The following is a 20912-nucleotide window of genomic DNA, read 5'->3' on the forward strand; positions in this document are numbered from 1 at the left end:
GCGCTGGAGGACCTGGTGGTGGCGCTGGAGGACCTCGTAGTGGGGCTGGAGGACCTGGTGGTGGGGCTGGAGAAGCCCGGTGGGTTCTCCATTGGAACCAGCACATCTGGGTCCAGCTCCACCCCTGGACCAGCCACATCTGGCGCTGGGGAAGCCCAGAAGTGGGGTCAGAGCTGTTCCTCCAGATGTGGGCTCTCCCCCCCCCCTCCCCCCCCAGATGTGGCGCTTTTTAATGCAAAATAATGAGAAAAAACAACGTGGAATTGGGCAAAATTCATAGTTGGGTGGTTTAAAGGGGGTTTGGGGCGGGAAAGGGGCTCAGGGCCGTCTGTGTCCCCCTCCGGAGTCTTCCTCGTCCCTCCGGGCGCTGAAGGACAGAGCTCTGGCCCGGAGGGGACACCCCCCAGTTTGCTCAGAACCTCCCAAATTTGGTGGTTTTCCCCCCCTCATTTTCCACCCGGATTCGCTCCCCCCAACTTATGCAAAAAAACCAAAACCAACCCCAAACCAACCTGGCAGCTTTTTTTTTTTTTTTTTTTCTTTTTAAACACTAAAAAGTGGCTTTAAATCGGGTTAAAAATAAAAAAAAACAACCGAAAAAACCACCTCGGCATCGGCTCCCGGGTTACAGAAGTCCATCCCGCTGTCCTGCTTTGAGCGACGCAGGAGGAATTTCTCTCAACGCTTGGAAAAACAGCAGTTTTTTTTTTTTTTTAGAAGACTCCGCCACCTAAATTTGTGAAAATATCGACTTTCCAGCCGGCGGGTTTCACCGTTTGGGCGTTTTTCTGCTCGCCGGGCGCGGGGATGAGGAGGAGGGAGACGCCGGCGCTTCGACCCGAGCTGCCAAAAGGGTTATTTCATACCCCGACCGGCGCATTCCAGAGAAATTACAAAATTTTCTCAATTTTCTCAATTCCACCACAATCCCGAGAACTTCCGGCGATGGACTCCTGAGCTCTTCCCGTCCTCCCGAAACCGCAGCGTTCGCGGTGTCCCACGTTCCGCTGGCAGCGCGCAGCTTCCTCCAGATATACGTAATCCTCGTTTATTTTATATCGCTGTATTATTATTAACGTTAACTATTCAGCGCTGCGCTAAATCTGTTCATATTTCAGCCCCCGGGTTGCCCCGTTTTGCCCCGGTTTTCCCTCCCCCGGTGGGGCGAGAGAATAAATCGCCGAAACAATTAATTGTTTTGCCGCTTCTTCACACCCTTAACAGGCGGTTACGCAGAAATTGGACCTCCCCCCAACGACGATCGGCCGCGTCCCGCTCCGGCGGCGCCGCGTCATGTCCTCAGGTGGGTGCGGCGGTGTTTGGTGAGGGCTGAGCTGAGGACGAAGCCCTTCCCGCGCTCGTCGCACTCGTCGGGCTTCTACCTGCTGTGGATGCGCTGGTGCCGGAGCAGCGTCGAGCTGTTGCCGAAGCCTTTGCCGCACTCGTCGCACTTGTAGGGCTTCTCCCCGCCGTGAACGTGCCGGTGGGCGAGGAGGGAAACCTTCTGCTTGAAGCTCTTTTCGCACTGGGAGCACTGGTAGGGCTTCTCCCCGGTGTGGGTGCGGCGGTGGGCGTTGAGGGCCGATCTCTGGGCGAAGCTTTTGCCGCAGTCGTCGCATTCGAAGGGTTTTTCGCCGGTGTGGATGCGCTGGTGGTTGACGAGGGAGGTGCGGTGCCTGAAACGCTCCGGGCAGTGGGAGCACTGGTAGGGCTTCTCCCCGGTGTGGATGCGCACGTGGCCGGCGAGGACGGAACCCTTGCAGAAGCTCTTCCCGCAGTGGGGACACCGATAAGGGGACTGCCTGTTGTGGACGCACTGGTGACGGATCAGCGCCGAGCTGGCCACGAAGCTCTTCTCGCACTCGCCGCACTTGTAGGGTTTCTCCCCGGTGTGGGTGCGCTGGTGGGCGATGAGGTTGGAGCCGTGATTGAAGGCTTTGCCGCACTCGCCGCACCGGTAGGGCTTCTCCCCGGTGTGGATGCGCTGGTGGGCGACGAGGGACACCCTCTGCTTGAAGCCCTTCTGGCAGTGGGGACAGCGGTAAGGGGTTTCCCCGGTGTGGGTGCGGCGGTGCTTGAGGAGGGTGGAATTTTCGGAGAAGGTTTTGCCGCAGGTGGCGCAGGCGAAGGGTTTCTCCCCGCTGTGGGTGCGCTGGTGCTTGAGGAGATCGGAGCTGAGGCAGAAGCTTTTGCCGCACTCGCCGCAGGCGTACGGCCGCTCGTCCAAGTGGATCCGTCGGTGCGTGTAGAGGTGGGAGCTGCGGTTGAAGCTCTTCCCGCACTGCTGACACCGGTGGGGCCGTTCCCCGGTGTGGATCCGTCGGTGAAGCAGCAGAGCCGAGTTCCAGCGGAAGCTCTTCCCGCAGTCGCTGCATTCGTAGGGCTCCCGGACGGGGGGACGCGGCCGCACCGCCGTCCTCTTGTCCTTCTGTCCCTCGTGGCCACCCGCCTCGGAGTTGCTGCCGTCCTCCGCCTGGCCCCGGCCCCTCGGGGACCGTCCCTGCTCGGGTTGGGGGGCTGGGGACCCTCTGCAGGGTTCCGGTGACATGCTGGGGGGCTCCCTGAGCGTCCTCGCGCCGTCCCCACCTGCGGTGACATGGGGACAAGGCAAAGGTCAGTCGCTCCCCCAGAAAGGCCGAGCTGGACGTCCTCCATCCCCACCCCCCCACGCCAGTCCCTCCGTCCCCGTCCCCTCATCTCTACCCATCCCTGTCCCTGTCCCTTTCCCACCATTCCCATTCCTCTGTCCCTGTCGCCCCATCCTCATCCATGTTCCCCCATCCCCCTCCATGTCCCACCATCCCTGTCCTCCCACCCCCGTCCCTGTCCCCCCATCTGCGTCCCCCTGCCTCCCATCTCCATCCCCCGTTCCTCTGTCACCATCCATGTCCCCCCATCCCTGTCCCTGCCGCCCCACCCCTGTCCAGTCCCTGTCCCCCTATCTCCGTCCTTGTCTCTCCATCTCCATCCCCATCCCTGCTCCCTCCATACCCGTCCCCATCACCCCATCCCTGTCCCCCATCCCTCCGTCCCTGTCCCTATGCCCCCATCCCCGTCCCTGTCCCCCCCATCCCCATCCATGTCCCCCCATCACCCCGTCCCTGTCCCAGTTCCTCTATTGTCGGGTCCCCCCGTCCCTGTCCCCCCATCCACGTCCCCCCGTCCCCTTCTCTGTCCCCATCACCCCGTCCCTGTCTCCCTTTCCTCTGTCGCCATGTCCCCCCATCCCCGTCCCTGTCCCCCCACCCCTGTCCCTGTCCCCCCAATCCCGTTCTTGTCCCTCCATCTCCATTCCCGTCACCCCCTCCCCATCCCTGTCCCCCCATCTCCATCCCTGTCCCCTGTCCCCTCTCCCCGCCCCACCGCCGCCGCCGCCGCCACCCGAGGCCGGGCCAGACCCGCGGGACCCCCCCCCCGGTACCTTCGAGCACCGCGCGGGCCCGGTGGCTCCTGCTCTTCCCCGTCCCGTCCCCGCCGCTGCCGGGGGACAATGGCGGCGGCGATGATCGGAAGTGCACCTACCGGAAGTGGTCCCACCGAAATCGGTCCCACCGGAAGTCCACCCCCCTCGGCCCCGGAAGTGCACCCTGAGCCCACGAAACCGACGCCAAAATGGCCTCGGGCGGAAAACGAAGGGGGAAAAAAAAAAAAAAAACACCAAAACCACCAAATCCGGGAAGTTTTGGGCAACCTGAGGGCTGTCCCCGGAGCCGGAGCTCTGCCCTTCGGTGCCCACAGCGACGAGTGAGACCGCGGAGGGGGGGCGACAGGCCCGAGTCCCCCTTCCCACCCCGAACCCCCTTTAAACCACTCCATTATCAATTTTGCCAAATTCCCCCTTTTTTTTTTTTGTTTCTCGTTACTTTGTATAATAAACCCATTTTTCCCACCAGGGTAGCAGGATTCGGGGGGGGGGGGGGGAACACAGAGCTGAGCCCCCCCCGATCTGTCCCCAACCCCCTCCTTTAAACCGCTCCAAATCTGACTTTTGCCCAATTCCCCTATTCTTATATTTTTGGCCAAACGGGCCCCCCCCGCTCCCACGGCAGGGTAGCGTGGCCGAGCGGTCTAAGGCGCTGGATTAAGGCTCCAGTCTCTGCGGGGGCGTGGGTTCGAATCCCACCGCTGCCAGTTGCCTTTTGGGCGCTGAGGGGAGCGCCACATCGGGGGTGTGGGGGGGAGAAGAGTGCCCACATCTGGAGGGAACCCAGTGGCCAGATGTGGCTGCTTCCAGGGGCAAAGTCTTCTAAAACAGTGTTTTCCCTTGTGCTAGAATAGAATTTACCGAAAAGGAAAAAAGCAACCCTAAACTGAAACGCTGCCGAGTTTCTCCTCCGTGTCCTTAAACCACCGCTAAGTTTTACATCACAACCCCCAAACAGATGTGCTTTTTCCTTTTCTCCTTTTTGTTTTTTTTTTGTTTTGTTTTGTTTTGTTTCTCAGGAGTGACGGGCTGCCCCGTTTCACCCCTGAACGGACAAATGTCCTGAAACACCAAAAAAGCCTCCAGTAGACGGACAGAGTGGGATTATTCATCAGGGTCTGGTTGGGGGTTTGCTCATTCCTTCAGCGACAGCGGCCGTACACAAAAAAATCAGCTCGTTTTTGGGGAAGAAAACACTCATTTATGGATGTAAAGACCTTGCCGAGTCTCAGCCCCAGCAGAGGCTGCCGGGAGAGACACAGCCCTGGGAGAAGCCACCTCCACCTCCTCCCACCCCGCAATGGGGAGGGTGATGCTTTCCCTTCAGCGCTTTCTCCTCGGAGGTTCGTTTGATGACTTCGGACTCTGGAGCGTCTCAGGATGAGGAACTGCAGATCCTGGTGGGGGAGGTGGAGCCTGGAGCCGCTCCAAAGCCCTGAGTTCTGCACCTGGAACCTGGGCGAAGGTTGGAGACGTTGGGTGCAGCCTCTGGCAGCTCCGGTGAGTGACTTCTCTTTCCGTGGGTGGGGGGTTTAGAAGCCTTAATTTGTGAGGGCTTTGAGAGCAAATGGTGGGGAGGGGGAGTGGGGCAGAGCAGGGGCTGCAGCGGGAGCCGCCTGTGGTCCCGTCCTGCCCTGGAGTGAGGGTTCCTCCCGTCGCCAGGGTGGTGGTGCAGGTGCGTTGGTGGGACTTGTGGAGCCTCTGTTGGGGGCCTTCTCCCCCACGGCCTCTGCGGCGGCTGGAACCCCCCTTGACCGCCCTCTGCCTCCCTTCCCACCCTCTGCTCCAGCTGCGGCCGCAGATGTGCTTCCCCGCCAGCCCCGGGGGCCTCCTGGGCTTTGTGGTGACTCTCCACCTCCTGCCGCTGGGATCAGGTAGGGATGCTGCAGAGCTCGGCCGCCTGTGGTTTCTCCTTTCACTTTCCCTTGGACTCTTGACGCCACACGTCCCTCGCCCCGGGCCACCCGCGGTCCCGTCCCGCAGTGCTGCCCTGAAGCGTTTGTGGCTGTGGTGGGGGCCGTTCTCTGGGTGGGGGTCATGTTCTGCAGCAGGTTCCCACTCCCAGGGGACCTCCTTCTCCTTCGAGCCCTCCCGCTCCCTCTCCAGTTTCTCCAGTGTCGTTGGAGCACGGGGAGGGCGAAGTGCCGCCCGCGGGATGGAGCGTGACCCACTCACGCCGAGCTCGCCCCTCGCCGTGCAACGCCCCTCAATTAACGTAGGCGCCGTCTCCGCGTCTCTGTGTCCTTCTCCCTCTCCAAGCTGAGTTCAGAGTGGTGGGACCACGCCACCCTCTGCCTGCCACCGTGGGGCAGGACGTCGTGCTGCCATGTCACTTGTCCCCCGCCGTGGATGCTCAGAGCTTGGAGATCAGGTGGATCCGCCACCGGATGTCCGAAACGGTGCACCTCTACCGGAACGGAGAGGATGTTTACAAGGAACAGATGGAAGAATACGTTGGAAGGACAGAGTTGGCCACAGATGGTCTCTCCAGTGGAATCCTGGACTTGCGGATCACTGGGGTGAGACCTTCTGACGACGGCCAGTACGTCTGCACTGTGAAAGACACTGACTCTTATGCAGAAGCTCTGGTGGAGCTGGAGGTGGCAGGTGTGTGGCCGGTGCGGTGTTTCCCAGGGATGTCCCTCCCACACCTCTGTCCCATCCACACGCCCGCCCATGCGGTGCCGAAGGCCAAGAGCCGTGGACAGAGGTCGGGTCCGAGGGGGCTCTTCCCAGGGGTGCTGTTTTCGGGGAGATGCGGGTTCATTTGGCATCAACGCCCTGCGCTTCCTGCACGGGTTGGGGCGGTTCTGGTGGCGCGAGGGACTTTGCCGTGGGGCTTTGTGGTGTGCCCGGGATGAGGTTGGGTCTTGGCCTTCGGGCTGAGTCCATCCCCACCTCAGCCCAAGCACGGGCTCTTCCCGCAGCCCTGGGCTCTGTCCCTCACCTCTCTCTGGAGGCTCACGAGGACGGAGGCATCCGGGTGGTGTGTCGCTCGGCCGGCTGGTACCCGCAACCGGAGGTGCTGTGGAGAGGTGCCGGCGGGCAGCACCTCCCCTCGCTCTCCCAGAGACGTTCCTCTGATGAGAGGGGCCTGCTGGAGATCCAAGAGGTCATCGTTGTGAGCGGCAACGGAGACCGGGACTTGTCCTGCGTGGTGAGGAACAGCCGCCTCGGCCGGGAGCAGGCGTCGTCCCTGCACATCTCAGGTGCGCGGATGGCGGCAGGGCTGGGGTGGGCTGGGGTGGGGTGGGCTGCGCCGCTCGGAGCCCTGTGGCGTCGGGGGGCCTGGGGAAACGCGTGGGGTGTGGGGCAACGGGAGGGTTTAGCGCCCGAGAGACCCGGAGCCGCGGCTGCTTCAGGGGAGCGCTGGCGTGGCCACGGTCTGGAGAGGACCACGTCCCCTTGAGCCCGCGCTCCCAGGACAAGGCTTTGGGAGATGAAGTTGGGTTCTTTCTTGTTTTTCCTCTCTTCGTACGCGGGACTGCCAAACGAGCCCTTTTCCGCATGTTGGTTTTGTTTCTCAGCGCCCTTTTTCCACAATGCCTATCACTGGATGGCAGCTCTGGGTGTGTTCCTCACAATTTCAGTCGTGTTAACGGGCCTCACTGCTTATCTGTGGAGAAAAAAACGTGAGTTTGGGTCACACCAATGCTGTGCCTTGATTAAAGAAGCTCTTTGGGCAAAGGAAGGACGGGACAAGGACATGGGGGTGGGTGGGAGGACGGGGAGCGTGGGCAGAGCAGCTGCTGGTGGGAGGGTGCAGAGACCCCCCCGCGATGGTCCCCCCGATGACGCGTCTGCTCTCCTGACCACCTCTTCCTCGGTCTTTGCTTTCCAGGGCGGCAGTGCAGAGCGCTGGGTGAGTCCTTCCTGCCCCTCCACCAGCAAACCCTCCTGAGAAAGGAGCCCCTGGGTGGGACGTGGGCTTGGGTGGCTCTTGGTCCTTCTCTGGTGACTGATGGGGGTTGATGGGGCCCAGAAGAGGACTGGCGAGCGCTGGGGCTGGGCACTGGGCACGGGAGGTGTCCTGGCTGGTGGGCAGCAACGGGGCCTCCTCTGCCGGGCGCTGTGTGCTCGGCCCTTTCCCCCCGTCCCGTCCTCTCCATCCCCGCGTCCCCCGGCTCCGGGGAAGCCCCCAGGGGATGATGTGCCTGGCAGGGTGGGCCACTGGGGACACCAGCACAGGGCTGGACACGCTCCCCTGCCCAGAGTCCCTGGGCACCGGCCATGGGATGGCACCAGGCTGGGGGGAACCTCCCTGGGAGCCAGGGGGTCTTTCCCATTCCCCAAACAGAAGGAGTTTGGGATCTGCCCGAGCTCTGCCTCCTCCTGCAGGAGCAGTTTTGGGATGAGGCTCTCTCCCCTCTGACCAGTCATCGTTTCTGTTTTTCATTTCCAGGGCAACGAGATGCAGCACTGGGTGAGTCTCCATCATCTCCAGCACGGTGTGGGCTCCTCTGCCGGGCGCTGTGTGCTCGGCCCTTCCCCCCCCGGCCCGTCCTCTCCATCCCCGCGTCCCCCGGCTCCGGGGAAGCCCCCAGGGGATGATGTGCCTGGCAGGGTGGGCTGCTGGGGACACCAGCGCAGGGCTGGACACGCTCCCCTGGTCTTCTTCCATGGGTGCCAGTGGTGGGACGTGACCAGGCTGGACAGAGCCATTCCCAGGGTTTGGGGGTCTATTCCCACTCCCCAGTGGGAAGGGTTTGGGATCTGCCCGAGCTCTGCCTGCTCCTCTGGGAGCAGTTTTGGGATGAGAATCTCTCCCCTCTGAGCAATCATCGATTTTCTTTTTCATTTCCAGCGGAGCGAGATGCACTGTTGGGTGAGTCTCCATCATCTCCAGCACGGTGTGGGCTCCTCTGCCGGGTGCTTTGTGCTCAATCCTTCCCCCCCCGTCCCGTCCTCTCCATCCCCGCGTCCCCCGGCTCCGGGGAAGCCCCCAGGGGATGACGTGCCTGGCAGGGTGGGCCGCTCGGGGACACCAGCACAGGGCTGGACACGGTCCCCTGGTCTTCTTCCATGGGTGCCAGTGGTGGGACATGACCAGGCTGGAGGGAGCTATTCCCAGGGTTTGGGGTCTTCTCGCTGTCCCCAAACAGAAGGGTTTGGGATCTGCCTGAGCTCTTCCCTTTCCTGATGGAGTCATTTTGGGATGAGAATCTTTCTCTTTGGTCACACATCAATTTTGTTTTTCCTTTCCAGAGGAACGAGGTGCACTCTTGGGTGAGTCTCCATCATCTCCATCATGACGTGGGCTCCTCTGCTGGGTGCTGTGTGCTCGGCCCTTCCCCCCCCCGGCCCGTCCTCTCCATCCCCGCGTCCCCCGGCTCCGGGGAAGCCCCCAGGGGATGACGTGCCTGGCAGGGTGGGCCGTTGGGGACACCAGCACAGGGCTGGACACGCTCCCCTGCCCAGAGTCCCGGGGGACCAGGCATGGGACATGACCAGCTCTTGTCTCTCCTTGTAGGATGGAGAAGGTTTCCACTTCCTAAAACTCTAGGTAATTGGGTGTTGTATTGTATTTTATGGGTGCTCCTCCTCCCTTTCCCCGTTTGGGAGGTGTAACTGCTCTGGGCAGTGTGGGTCTGGCCATGCCTGGCTGTGTGGGTGGCTCAGACCCCCCGACCATGGCACTGGGCTGTATCTCGCCCCCTTTTCTCACTGTTCCAACCCCGAGTTAAATCACTGGGGATGGGAGGGGCCATTTTCCCCTGACCCTCTGTCTCCTCCTGTCCCCTGCAGACGTGGTGACCCTGGATCCAAAGACGGCTCATCGCAAACTTGTGGTGTCGGAGGATTTGAGAAGTGTGAGATGGGAACATGACGAGCAGGACCTGCCCTACACCCCTGAGAGATTTACGTCTCGCTGCTGCGTGCTGGGCCAGGAGGGGTTCCGGGAGGGGAGGCATTGCTGGGAGGTGGAGGTGGAGGCGGGAGGTAATTCGTGGTGGCGTGTTGGGGTGGCCAAGGAGTCTGTGGAGAGGAAGAGGTGTGTGGTCCTGAGCCCTGAAGAAGGGTTCTGGGCAGTTGGGCACTGGGCAGGGCGGTTCACGTCTCTCACTTCTCCTCCCACCGTCCTGTCCCTGTCCCCACACCCCAGGAGGATCTGGGTCTGTCTGGACTGCACACAGGGGCTGGTGACCTTCATCAATGCCCACAACGGGGTCGAGATCTTCACTTTCCCACCCGCCACGTTCAACGGCGAGACCCTCCGCCCATTCTTTTGGGTGGGGTCAGAGGAAACCCATCTGCGCCTCAGGGGCAGCACCTCTTAGATGCTCTCCTTCCACCCCCTCCCCACCCACCAGCAGATCCTGCCCTTCTCCAGCTCTCCTCTCCTGCATCCCGCTGCAGCAGATGTCCCTCTCCGCCCTGCCCCAGGCCGGGGAGCAGAGGGGGAGTGAGGGGAGGGGGCACAGGGGCTGCCGTGGGGTCCTCCGTGGTGCTGGAGGAGGTCTGGGGGGGCTGTGAGCAGGGGGGTGACCTCCCTCCAGCTCTGGGGGAGTTCATTTCCTTCCCCTTTGCATTTCCGATGAGAACGACGTCAACGGCGCAGAATTTTATACACTGCTGAGAAATGTTTTGGAAGACCCGTTCTTTGGTGGTCCTCATCCCGTTCCTCGCGCTGGTCGGCCGGTTGGCGCCTCTCCTCCCATCTCAGACACTGGGGGGAACCCGGATTTTGGGAGAAGGACCCAAACCTGAGAAAACAAAAACGAGAAACCACAACCCGCAGCCCACCCGTGACTCGGGGTTGGGTGGGGGAGGCTGTGGAGGTGGAACCCACCACCAACCGTACGTTTCCCATTGATTTGCCGCAGGAAGCCGGGGGTGGGCAGCAGCCTTGCCGGGGTGACGCAGGAGCTAATGGCACCGGCTGGCTCACCCTTGTCCTCTTTCAGGTGGACGAGTTCTTGGTATGTCAGAAACGTCTTGGAAAGACATTTCTGGAGCCGTCCAAACCATGATAACGAAGGGTGGGGACCTCCCGAGTAGACATAGCCCAGTCCGGGGAGGGAAAGGCCCACCCCAGTATGCCCAGTTGCCGGGAGCTGCATTGTGAGGGTTGAAGGACTTGCTGTGGGCCAGGTGGGAGGATAGACACGTTGCCCAAGGGCAAGAACAAAGACCTCGGGGAACGTTCGGGGTTTGCACCACGCGGCTGTTTGTTATTTTCCTCTATATTCCCCCCTCAAATAAAAAACCAAAGCTCCCAGAAAGCACCAAAAAAAAAAGGTCATTTCCCTCCATTCCAGGAGCACCTGGTATGACGTTCCTTGGCCAAAACACAGTCTAGATGCCCAGCACCCTTTGAAGTGGCCAATGCTTTTACTCCGGTGGGGTCTCCACCTCCTGTGGTGGTGGTTGTGATGGTTATGGTGGTCATAGTGGTGATGGTGGTCATGGTGGTAGTCATATGATGATGGTGGTGGTGGTCATAGTGATGGTGGTGGTGGTGGTGATCGTCGTGGTGGTGGTAATGGTGGTGGTGGTGGTGGTAATGGTGGGGTGCCCCCGTCAGCCATTCCCGCAGAAGCCGAGCCCAGGCTTTGCCTCGGTGGCTCTGAATCACGGAGGACCGACCCAGCGCGTGGTGTCACCCGTAGGGTGGACACCAGAACCCGGGTGACCACCAGCCCCGCTCCAGCGGCCACTTCTGTCCTCGTCCGGGCAGCGAAGGGCACAACCCCCCCACCTCCCCCTCCACCCCGCGTCGCGCTCAGCCGCCGAACCCCTTCCGGAGACTACTAACGGAAAGGGAAAAAAAAAATAATATATTTAAAAAAAAAATAAAAAATAATAATAAAAAAAAGACGCAAATCTCATCCGGGGGTGGTGGTGGCCTCCAGAGACCCCTTCTCCAGTTTTCCCGTCCCCCCCCCTCCCCTTCCCCAAACTTCTGGTCGATGTCTCCGGGGCGGGTGGATGGGTCCCCCCCCGGCGGGTCCCCGTCCCCCCGTCCCCCCCCCCCCGGTCGGGGGATGCGCAGGAAGGGGCGGGAGCAGCGCGGAGCGGCGGCGGAGGCGGCGGGGGGGGACCGGGCAGAGCCGGGGGGGGCCGCTAAAGGTAAGGGGGGGGCAGCGACCGGGGGGCAACACCGGGACCGGCGGGGGGAAGGGACGGGGACGGGACCGGGAGCGACCGGGGGGGGCAACACCGGGACCGTCGGGGGGGGGGAGCACGGGGGGATGCGGAGGGGCGGCACTGGGGGGGCACCGGGGGGACCGTAGGGGGGTCGACCGGGGGGAAGAAGCGGGGACGGGACCGGAGGCGACCCGGGGGGAGTACCGGGGGGGTGCGGAGGGGCGGCACTGGGGGGCACAGGGACCGCGGGGGGGGAAGGACCGGGGACGGCACCGGGAGCGGACGGGGGGGGGGGGGCACCGGGGGGGGTGCGGAGGGACGCGGGGGGATGCGGGGACGGCACCGGGGGGGGATGCGGAGGGGCATCACGGGGGGCATTGGGGGGGGGGGGGCTCAGCCCCTGCGGGTGACACCGTGTTGGGAGGGGGGGGGGGTGTCTGAGCTGGTTTCAGCCCTTTTTGGGGGTGGGGGTCCCTTTCCCGAAGCCGCCTTAGATGGAGGGAGCTGAGGAGCTGCCGGAGCCCCATCCCCAGGAGGGGCGAGAAGGGGGGACCCCCGGAGACCCCCCGGCAGGTGAGATGCTCATGGCCATGGAATGACATCCCCCTCCCCCCACCACCACCTCTGCACCCCTTCCTCCCCAATTTTCACCCTCCCCCGCGAAGGGGTGTCCCCACTCTCGCCCCGACGCCGTTTCCCTCCCAGAAATGAGCCGTTTCCCTCCCAGAAATGAGCCATTTCTCCCCTTTTCCCCACCCGCAGCGGGACGCGCCGCCAGGAGAAGGAAGGAAGGAGGAGAAAGCCCTGAGCGAGGTGGGGACCAGGAAGTTTTGGGGAGCCCCGGGCGGGGGGCGGCTCCCGCCAGCGAGACGGGGCCGGAAGGGGATAAACTCATCCCTCGTGGAGGAACCCAAAAGGTCCCCAAAGAATCGGGATCCCGCCGGGGCTCCGCCAGCGGGGAGAAGAAGTACACGTGCGACGAGTGCGGGAGGAGCTTCGGCCAAAGCTCCAACCTCCTCGTGCACCGACGCATCCACACGGGAGAGAGACCGTACGAGTGCCGCGAGTGCGGGAAGAGCTTCCGGCAGAGCTCCAACCTCACGGTCCACCAGAAGACGCACGCGGGAGAAAAGCTCTACCAGTGCCCCAAGTGCCAGAAGCGCTTCCCAGACAGGTCCCTGCTGGTGAGGCACAAGAGGGTCCACCGGGGAGAAAAACCTTTCCGATGCCAACAGTGCGGGAAAAGCTTCCTTCACCGCTCGAGACTTCTCCTCCACGAGAAGGTCCACGTAGGAGAACAGCTCTGCCAGTGCCCCCAGTGCGGGAAGTGCTTCAGGGACAAATCCCAGTGGCTGCAGCACCGCCGGCGGCACGCGGGAGAGCGCCGCCACAAGTGCTACGAGTGCGGGGAGGAGTTTGGGCAGAGCTCGGACCTCAACCTCCACCAGAGGATCCACGTGGAGGAGAAGCTCTACCAGTGCTCCACCTGCGAGAAGTGCTTCAAGGACCGCTCCACCCTCATCCGGCACGAGACGGTGCACACCGGGGAGAAGCCCTACAAGTGCCACGAGTGCGGGAAGAGGTTCACCCGCAGCTCAGACATCATCGTCCACCAGCGGACGCACACGGGGGAGAAACCCTTCCAGTGTCCCGAGTGCGGGAAGAGCTTCAGCCACCGGTCCAACCTTTTCCGACACCAGAGGATGCACATGGGGGAGAAGCCCTACAAGTGCGAAGAGTGCGGGAAGCGCTTCGGGCAGAGCTCGGAGCTCATCGTCCACCAGCGGACCCACACCGGGGAGAAGCCCTACCACTGCTCCGAGTGCGAGAAGTTCTTCAGGGGGAGGTCGACCCTCTTCAGGCACGAGAGGCTGCACACGGGGGTCAAACCCTACGCCTGCGGCGAGTGCGGGAAGAGCTTCAGCCAGAGCGGGGACCTCATCGCGCATCAACGTTTCCACACGGGGGAGAAGCCCTACCAGTGCTCCCAGTGCAGAAAGTTCTTCAGCAACAGGTCCAGCCTGGTGCGACACCAGCGGCTGCACGCCGGGGAGAAGCCCTACAAGTGCCAGGAGTGCGGGAAGAGCTTCGGGCAGAGCTCGGACCTCATCGCCCACCAGCGGACCCACACCGGGGAGAAGCCCTACCCCTGCCCGGTCTGCGGGAAGAGCTTCAGCAGAAGATCCAACCTCATCGTCCATCAGAAGGTGCACAAGGGGGGACTCAGCCAGTGCCGGGGATGCGGGAGAAGCTTCCAGCCCAACGCCTCTTTCGGCGCGAGGACAGGGAAGGACGTTCTCCAGTGCCCTCAGTGCGCGGAGGGTTTCCAGGAAGGGTCGAAGCCCCCCGAAAACCAGAGATGACAACGGGGGAGAAACGGTTCCGTAAGTGGCCGGAGCGGGGAAGGACTTTTGGAGAGAGTTGAGACGTCCTTATGTGAAAGAGAAAAAAAAACCTATATATATAAAAAAGAAATCAATCAGCGCTTCTAAGTAAAATACTTCAGTTTTAAAGACTGCAAAAATGGGGGGGGGGGGAACACAAAACACGCAAGTGATCTAAAGTAGGTTGAATAGTAAATAATATACTATTTTTTTGTTTTGTTTTGTTTCTAATTATTGCCTCTTATTATTGAGTTTGGTCCGCGCTCCGCTCGCCCCCTCCTCCCCCCCGCCCAAACCCGCTGCTGCTTCAGGCTCTCCCATCATCCATCTCCAAAGTCCATCCTCCCATCTTTGAACGCTTTCCAGGCTGGGAACCCACCAGCGCCCCAAAAATACCCTCAAAATCGCTCTTCCCACCACCGCCACCCCCCGCCCTCCCCTCCCCCTTGTACAGATGCACCCTCAATTAAAAAAAAAAAAAGGCGCTCTGCTCCTGAGGAATATCATGGTTTTTCCTTGTTTGTTTTTTTTTTTTCTGCCATATATCGTATTTTTATTTGCAACGGAGAAGTTGCCGCCGTTCAAAAGCGAAAGAGGTGGGGGGAAAATTTCAAAGAGCTTCGTAAAGATGTTGGTGACCACGGGGACGGGCGCTGACTCTTCATAACCCAAACCAGGGAGATGGTGGTGACACCAAGTCACCGGGAACCGGCCCCGGGGTCGGTCCTCGTCCCTTCCAGCTTTGCATCCTGGAGGAAAGCAAATTTGGGGGAAGTCATACTTTCCCAACAGGTTTTTGGGGGAGTTGGGAGGGTTTGGGGGTTTATTTGAGGGCGGTGGGTGGGTTTCTCTTCTTCTCGAGGTGGAGTTGAGCGCAAAAGCTGCTCAGATTTCGTCAGTGGAGCCAAAAACGAGACTTGGAGCAGGAAACTCCAACTGAAGCCTGACCTCAACTGGGCAAACTGGTCTCGTTGGCCAACGGTCAGCGGTTAATTTTCACTTGGCGAAGTTGGGGGTCTCCATCCCCTCTGCAACACACACACGCACACCCTCACCAACCCCCTGGAGGGAGTGCAAATAGTGGAGTGTCCCACCCCGGACATCTGTGTCCCCATCCCAGCTCATTTCACCCCCTCACTGGTCCCAGCGTGGACCCCTGGGGTCATGGGGGATGATGGTTTTTAGAGGAGTTGGTGACACCTCTCCAACACATGTGCCCTCAGCGGGACCCCGACATCCCTCCTTGGAGATCCTCCTGCCATCATGGAGCATCTACAGGGTGGTGGTGTCCACCCCATCCTCTTGCTGTGCCCAGCTGCTGGGTGGGAACATCACCGGCATGTCAGCACATGGCTCGAACCCCCCCCAGATCCTCCAGGGCCACTCTTGTACCACCAGCCCGGGTCTGCTGGAGGAGCATCTCACCCCCAGATGTTGCCCCGGCGGCGTGGTTACCCCACCCAACAATGATGACCCAGCGCAGGAAAGAAACAGGTTATTTATTGAACAATTTGATAGAAATTTTGGGACACGGAGCCTTTCACCGAACTCTCACGCTTTGCCCTTGGATGGGGCGAAGCGGACGCTCCCTCCACTCCCCGACATCCACAGTGGAGATGGTTTGACTTTCTCCACCGTTAAAACCATCTGCACCTTCTGGAGGGAAAACGCTCGTTCCTCTAACGGTCCTCTAGCACTATAACATTTCCTTACATTTTTATCGTGTGCACAAATATGAAAATAAAAAAAATCTCCTTAGGAACAACCAACTTCTTTGGGGTTGTTTTTTCTTAAGCTGGGGTTTAATGCATCGAGGTGGGACGTGCAACGGACACTTGGACCGTGTCTCAGCTACCCTTAAAAAATATAACGGTGCGATGGTGGAAAAAGAGGGTGAGGGGAGGGCTCTCACCCGGGGGGTGAAGAGTTTGGATGGAGCTGCTGGAGGAGCAAAGTGAAGGCTACTCAACGATCTATGTGACAATGGGAGGAATTAGGAGGAATTGGCCTTTTTTCTATCACCGGTGAAGCCACGCCGTGGCATTTGACTCTCTTCTTCTTCCCCTGAGTAGTATCTGACACGCAACAAAAAAATAAGGTTGTCTCACATGGGAGGATGTTCCAGGCTGCTCTTGTTTCTTCTCATCTTGCCAAGGCCGAGGCAAGCAAGACCAGGCCAAGCAAGACCAGGCCAAGCAAGACCAGGCCAAGCAAGACCAGGCCATTTCTCCTCTTCCAGGCACTTGGGAAGTTTCTTCTTCTCTGCATCACCTCTGCCGGTCCAGGAGGCTTGATGCCTCCTCGAGGGTCTTTGCACACTCGGAGCACGGGGACAAGCCGTCTCCCATCCCCATGCTCCCAGAGTCTTCCTCCAAGCCCTTGCCACATTTTGCGCATTCTCCAGTTCTCCATCTTCTGTGTCGCCGCTGATGGACGATGAGGCTGGATTTCCTGGTGAACCTCTTCCCGCACTCAGCGCAGGGGTAGGGCTTCTCCCCGGTGTGGGTCCGCTGGTGGGCGATGAGGTCCGAGCTCTGCCCGAAGCTCTTCCCGCACTCGTGGCACTTGTAGGGCTTCTCCCCCGAGTGCCACTTCTGGTGTTTGACGAGGCTGGATTTATTGCAGAAGAACTTCCCGCACTGGGAGCACTGGTAGGGCTTCTCCCCCGTGTGGAAGCGCTGGTGGGTGATGAGGTCCCCGCTCTGGCCGAAGCTCTTCCCGCACTCAGAGCACTCGTAGGGTTTCTCCCCCGTGTGCAACCGCTCGTGCCTGAAGAGTCCGTACCTTCCCCGGAAGGATTTTTCGCACTGGGAGCACTGGTAGGGCTTCTCCTCGGTGTGCGTTCGCTGATGGATGGTGAGCTCCGATCTGCGGGCGAAGGTTTTCCCGCACTGGTGGCAGGCGAAGGGTTTCTCCCCGGTGTGTACGATCTGGTGGGTGAAGAGGTTGGACCGTTGGCTGAACCTCTTCCCGCACTCGGAGCACTCGAAGGGTTTCTCCCCCGTGTGAATCCGCTGGTGGACGACGATGTCCGAGCTGCGGGTGAACCTCTTCCCGCACTCCAGACACTTGTAGGGCTTCTCGCCCGTGTGCACTCGCTCGTGCCTGATGAGGGTGGAGCGGTCCTTGAAGAACTTCTCGCAGGTGGAGCACTGGTAGGGCTTTTCCACCATGTGGCTCTTCTGATGGGAACTAAGGTCCGAGCTCTTCCCAAACTCCTTTCCGCACTCTCGGCATTTAAAAGTCTTTCCACCTCGGTGCAACCTCTGATGGCAAATGAGCTCTGACCTGTCCTGGAAGCATTTATCGCAGTGGGAACATTCGTAGAGACCCTCTCCTGCAAAGAGCTGCTGATTGCACTCACCGCGGGGGAATCCATCCTTCTCCTCCACCCCCGGGCATCCCTCCATGCCCCCGGCGCTCTCAGAACCTCTCCCGTGGTGAGTCCCTTCGGATTTTACCGCCCTCTCACCCACTTCAGCTCCACCAGGACATCCTTCATCCTCCCGCCGCATCCCGTCTCCTGCGGGGTTAGATGGGAGGTTGAGTTATGGGGGTTTTTTGAGTGATGGGACGGCGCCCCAGACACCCGCAACCGTTGGCGAGGAGCCGCGGGGTGGAGGAGGACAGCGGAGGGACGATCTCCAAAGGACCACCCCACCGGGACCATCCTCACCCATCGGGGAGGTGAATCAAAGCCAACCCCGGACCGGTTTGGGTTGGAAGGGGACCTTAAAGACCATCTCGTTCCAGGGGACACCTCCCGCGAGACCAGGTTGCCCCCACCCCACTGCAGGACCCTATACTTGGCCGTGGGGAACCTCGGGGGGGGGGGGGGGGGTGTCACCTCCCCAGGTCCCTCGGGACGGCTGTGCCCAGTGGTCCCCTCTCCCACACCCCAATTCCTCACCTGCACGGCTGCGCCGGGGGCCGTCGGGCTCCTCTCTCCCCCCGGCACCGGCTGCCACCGTCTCTCCCTCTTCTTCCATCCAGAGGCCGATTTGGGGCTGAAAACCCCTGTTTTGGGGAGGGGGGGGAAGAGGCACGCCGCCGGAGCGCTACGGCCGCTCGCGATGCATTCTCCCCCCCCCCCCCTAAAAAAAATCCCGCAACCTCCTGGAATCACTCTTTATCCTCTCCTTGGGGGGGGGGGGTGAGCAATGCCGTGGGTCGCCGGACTCCCCCCCCCTTCCCCCCCCTCCCCTCCCCCCATCAAGGGATGGGGGGTGGGTTTGTGTGTGTGTCCCCCTCCCACTTCCCCGATCTACCGGGGGGCCCCGGGATGCTCAGGCCGGTTTTTCCCGCAGCGGCCGCGGCCGCCGGTTGGGTTGTTGCGCGGGAGGCACAGGAAAAAGCAAAGGGGGAGGCGGGGGAGGGGGGTGGGGGTTGGAGGGCCCCCCCCACCCCCCCCCCCGCACAGTTCCGGCTGGTTGAGAGATTTTTGAGCTTATTAACCATCTCCCTTCGTCGCCGCGGGGGCCGCTCTCCATCGCACGGCCGCAGAGGGGAGAGGAGGTGAGGACCAGCGAGATGCACCCCTGCAAAATGTAGATTAAAAAAAAAAAATAATATTTTAAAATATAGGAAAAAAAAAATAAAAAGAATAAAAATAACTGGAGGGGGGTGGAAAAGGACAATAAAGGCTTTTCCGGCGGCCTCGCTGCAGCGTGGGCGTGCGTGCCGTGCCGTGCCGTGCCGGGGGGGGGGGAGGAAGAGAGAAAGGGGGCAGCGGGGCTTTTCTTTGCTGCCAAAATTCCTCCGTGTGTCCCCCTCCCCACCCACCCCCCCCCCGGGGTTTTGGCTTCAAGCGTGGGGACATCCCCGCTGCGCCCCCTCATCTTGGGGACCTCCCGGCCCCGGGGAGGATATGTCTCCTGCGGTCCCCAACGTCCCATCCTCATCCGCACCCAAAATGAGGGGTGTGGTGGGGGTCCACGGGGGGGGCTGTACCCATAGAGGAGGTGTGTATGGGGCTGCTGTGGGGCCCAAACCCAGCTCGAGGTCTGTGGGTCCCGTGGGTCCCCAGCCCCACCAGCATCCCCCACCCCGCAGCGCACGTCCCCGGTTGGACACCCAGTCCCAGCGCAGACGCGGGGATGGATCGATATTGCGGAATATAGACCCAAAACAGACCCAGATTGGGCAATTCCTTCTACGGAGAGAGAAGTTTCCTCTCCTGCTGCACCTGAAGCCGCTCTGGCGCACAGACGCTTCGGCGCAGGGAGGCAGAGTCCCCCCAAAATACGCCGAGAGCCGCAGCCGCCTTCCCCCAGGGCCCGGCTGGGACGGGAATCACAGAAAAAAAAAAAAAAACACAAAAAACCAGAGTTTTGGGGAAAAAGGGGTGGGTGGCGCAGCAGGACGCTCCCAGAGCGGGGGCACACCGGGGACGCGGGGTGCTGGCATGGTTGGGGGCTCCCCGGCACGGAGACAAGGGGGTGCCGGCGAATGCCCTGGGCGGGCAGCGAGGAAGAAGGACAGTCGCCCACCGGAGAAGGGGAACATAACCCCTATTGTCAAGAAGGGAAATAAGGAGGACCCGGGGAACTCTGGGCCGGTCATTGTCACCCCTGTGCCCGGCGAGATGATGGGGCACATCCTCCTGGAACCTCTGCTGAGGCACATGGGAAATCAGGAGGTGGTTGGGAGCAGCCAACATGGCTTCACCAAGGGCAAGTCACGCCTGACCAATCTGGTGGCCTTCTACGAGGGGGTTACAGCGGCAGTGGACAGGGGGAGAGCGACTGATGTCATCTCCCGGGACTTGTGCAAAGCGTTTGACGCTGTCCCACACGATATCCCGGTCACTCAATCAGAGAGACGTGGACTTGACAGATGGGCCACTCGGTGGATAAGGAACTGACTGGACGGGTGCACTCAAAGAGTTATGGTCAACGGCTCCATGGCCAAGCGGAGACCAGTGACGAGTGGCGTTCCTCAGGGGTCGGTACGGCGACCGGCGCTGTTCAACATCTTTGTCGGAGACACGGACAGTGGGATGGAGTGCTCCCTCAGCGAGTTTGCCGATGACACCGAGCTGTGTGGGGAGGTCGACACGCTGGAGGGGAGGGATGCCATCCGGAGGGCTCTGGGCAGGCTGGAGAGGTGGGCCCGTGCCAAGCTGAGGAGGTTCAACAAGGCCAAGACCAAGGTCCTGCCCGTGGGTCGGGGCGGCCCCAAGCACAGCTCCAGGCTGGGTGGGGAATGGCTGGAGAGCGGCGCAGAGGAGAAGGACCTGCGGGTGCTGAGTGACGAGAAGCTCACCATGAGGCGGCAGTGGGCGATCGCAGCCCAGAAGGCCAACCGCATCCTGGGCGGCAGCAGAAGCAGCGTGGGCAGCAGGGCGAGGGAGGGGATTCTGCCCCTCTGCTGCGCTCTGGGGAGACCCCACCTGGAGTACTGCCTCCAGCTCGGGAGGCCCCAACAGAAGGAGGACGTGGACCTGCTGGAGCGTGTCCAGAGGAGGGCCACGAGGATGACCCGAGGGCTGGAGCTCCTCTCCCGTGAGGAGAGGCTGAGAGAGTTGGGGCTGTTCAGCCTGGAGAGGAGAAGGCTCTGAGGAGATCTTACTGCGGCCTTCCAGTGCCTAAAGGGGACCACAGGAGAGCTGGGGAGGGACTTTTGAGAAGGGCACGTAGGGATAGGACGAGGGGGAATGGCTTCAAGCTGGAAGAAGGGAGATTTAGATGAAATATAGGGAGAAATTATTCCCTCTGAGGGTGGTGAGGCACTGGCGCAGGGTGCCCTGAGAAGCTGTTGAGGCCCCATCCCTGGAGGTGCTCAAGGCCGGGCTGGACGTGGCCGTGGGCACCCTGGGCTGGGGGGAGGTGTCCCTGCCCAGGGTAGGAGGGTGGAACTGGATGGTCTTCAAGGTCCCTTCCAACCCAAACCAATCCACGATTCCATGATAAAATGAAAAAGCCAAAATCCAGGCAAAAGCCAAGATCCAGCCCAAAGCCTGCAGGGTGGGGAGCAGAGGGGAAAAAAGGAGAAAAACCTGGTGGGGTGGGAGAAAG

The 20912-nt window shown here is 61.2% G+C and overlaps 4 protein-coding genes across 5 annotated transcripts; 2 read left to right on the plus strand and 2 right to left on the minus strand.

The window, feature by feature from the left end:
• Nucleotides 1-300: 300 nt before the first annotated feature.
• Nucleotides 301-3495, minus strand: LOC309682769 (uncharacterized protein). The gene is made up of 2 exons (XM_082496884.1): nt 3422-3495; nt 301-2586 (listed from the first exon to the last, which is right to left on the minus strand). Exon 2 carries the CDS (start codon nt 2546-2548, stop codon nt 1379-1381), a length of 1170 nt encoding a protein of 389 aa, XP_082353010.1. The 5' UTR covers nt 2549-2586; nt 3422-3495; the 3' UTR covers nt 301-1378.
• A 1319-nt stretch (nt 3496-4814) lies between these two features.
• On the plus strand, nt 4815-9819 carry LOC309682770 (butyrophilin subfamily 3 member A1-like). The gene is made up of 9 exons (XM_082496885.1): nt 4815-4924; nt 5214-5298; nt 5684-6031; nt 6352-6633; nt 6952-7286; nt 7827-7847; nt 8630-8650; nt 8843-8927; nt 9170-9819. Exons 2-9 carry the CDS (start codon nt 5226-5228, stop codon nt 9700-9702), a joined length of 1698 nt encoding a protein of 565 aa, XP_082353011.1. The 5' UTR covers nt 4815-4924; nt 5214-5225; the 3' UTR covers nt 9703-9819.
• Nucleotides 9820-11982: 2163 nt separating this feature from the next.
• LOC309682741 (uncharacterized protein) lies at nt 11983-14037 on the plus strand. 2 transcript variants are annotated; one of them, XM_082496859.1, is made up of 3 exons: nt 11983-12085; nt 12275-12325; nt 12419-14037. In XM_082496859.1, the coding sequence occupies exons 1-3, from the start codon at nt 12007-12009 to the stop codon at nt 13873-13875; spliced, it is 1587 nt and encodes a 528-aa protein (XP_082352985.1). In that variant the 5' UTR covers nt 11983-12006; the 3' UTR covers nt 13876-14037. The 2 variants fall into 2 exon arrangements, with proteins under 2 accessions (XP_082352985.1, XP_082352984.1); XM_082496858.1 differs by having other exon boundaries at nt 12275-14037.
• Nucleotides 14038-16163: 2126 nt separating this feature from the next.
• LOC309682771 (uncharacterized protein) lies at nt 16164-17306 on the minus strand (the record flags this gene model as incomplete). The annotated part of the gene is made up of 1 exon (XM_082496886.1): nt 16164-17306. The coding sequence occupies one exon, from the start codon at nt 17304-17306 to the stop codon at nt 16164-16166; it is 1143 nt and encodes a 380-aa protein (XP_082353012.1).
• Nucleotides 17307-20912: the final 3606 nt, after the last annotated feature.

Source organism: Vanellus vanellus, assembly GCF_965231255.1.
Source record: "Vanellus vanellus genome assembly, chromosome: 32".
NCBI classification, from domain to species: domain Eukaryota; kingdom Metazoa; phylum Chordata; class Aves; order Charadriiformes; family Charadriidae; genus Vanellus; species Vanellus vanellus.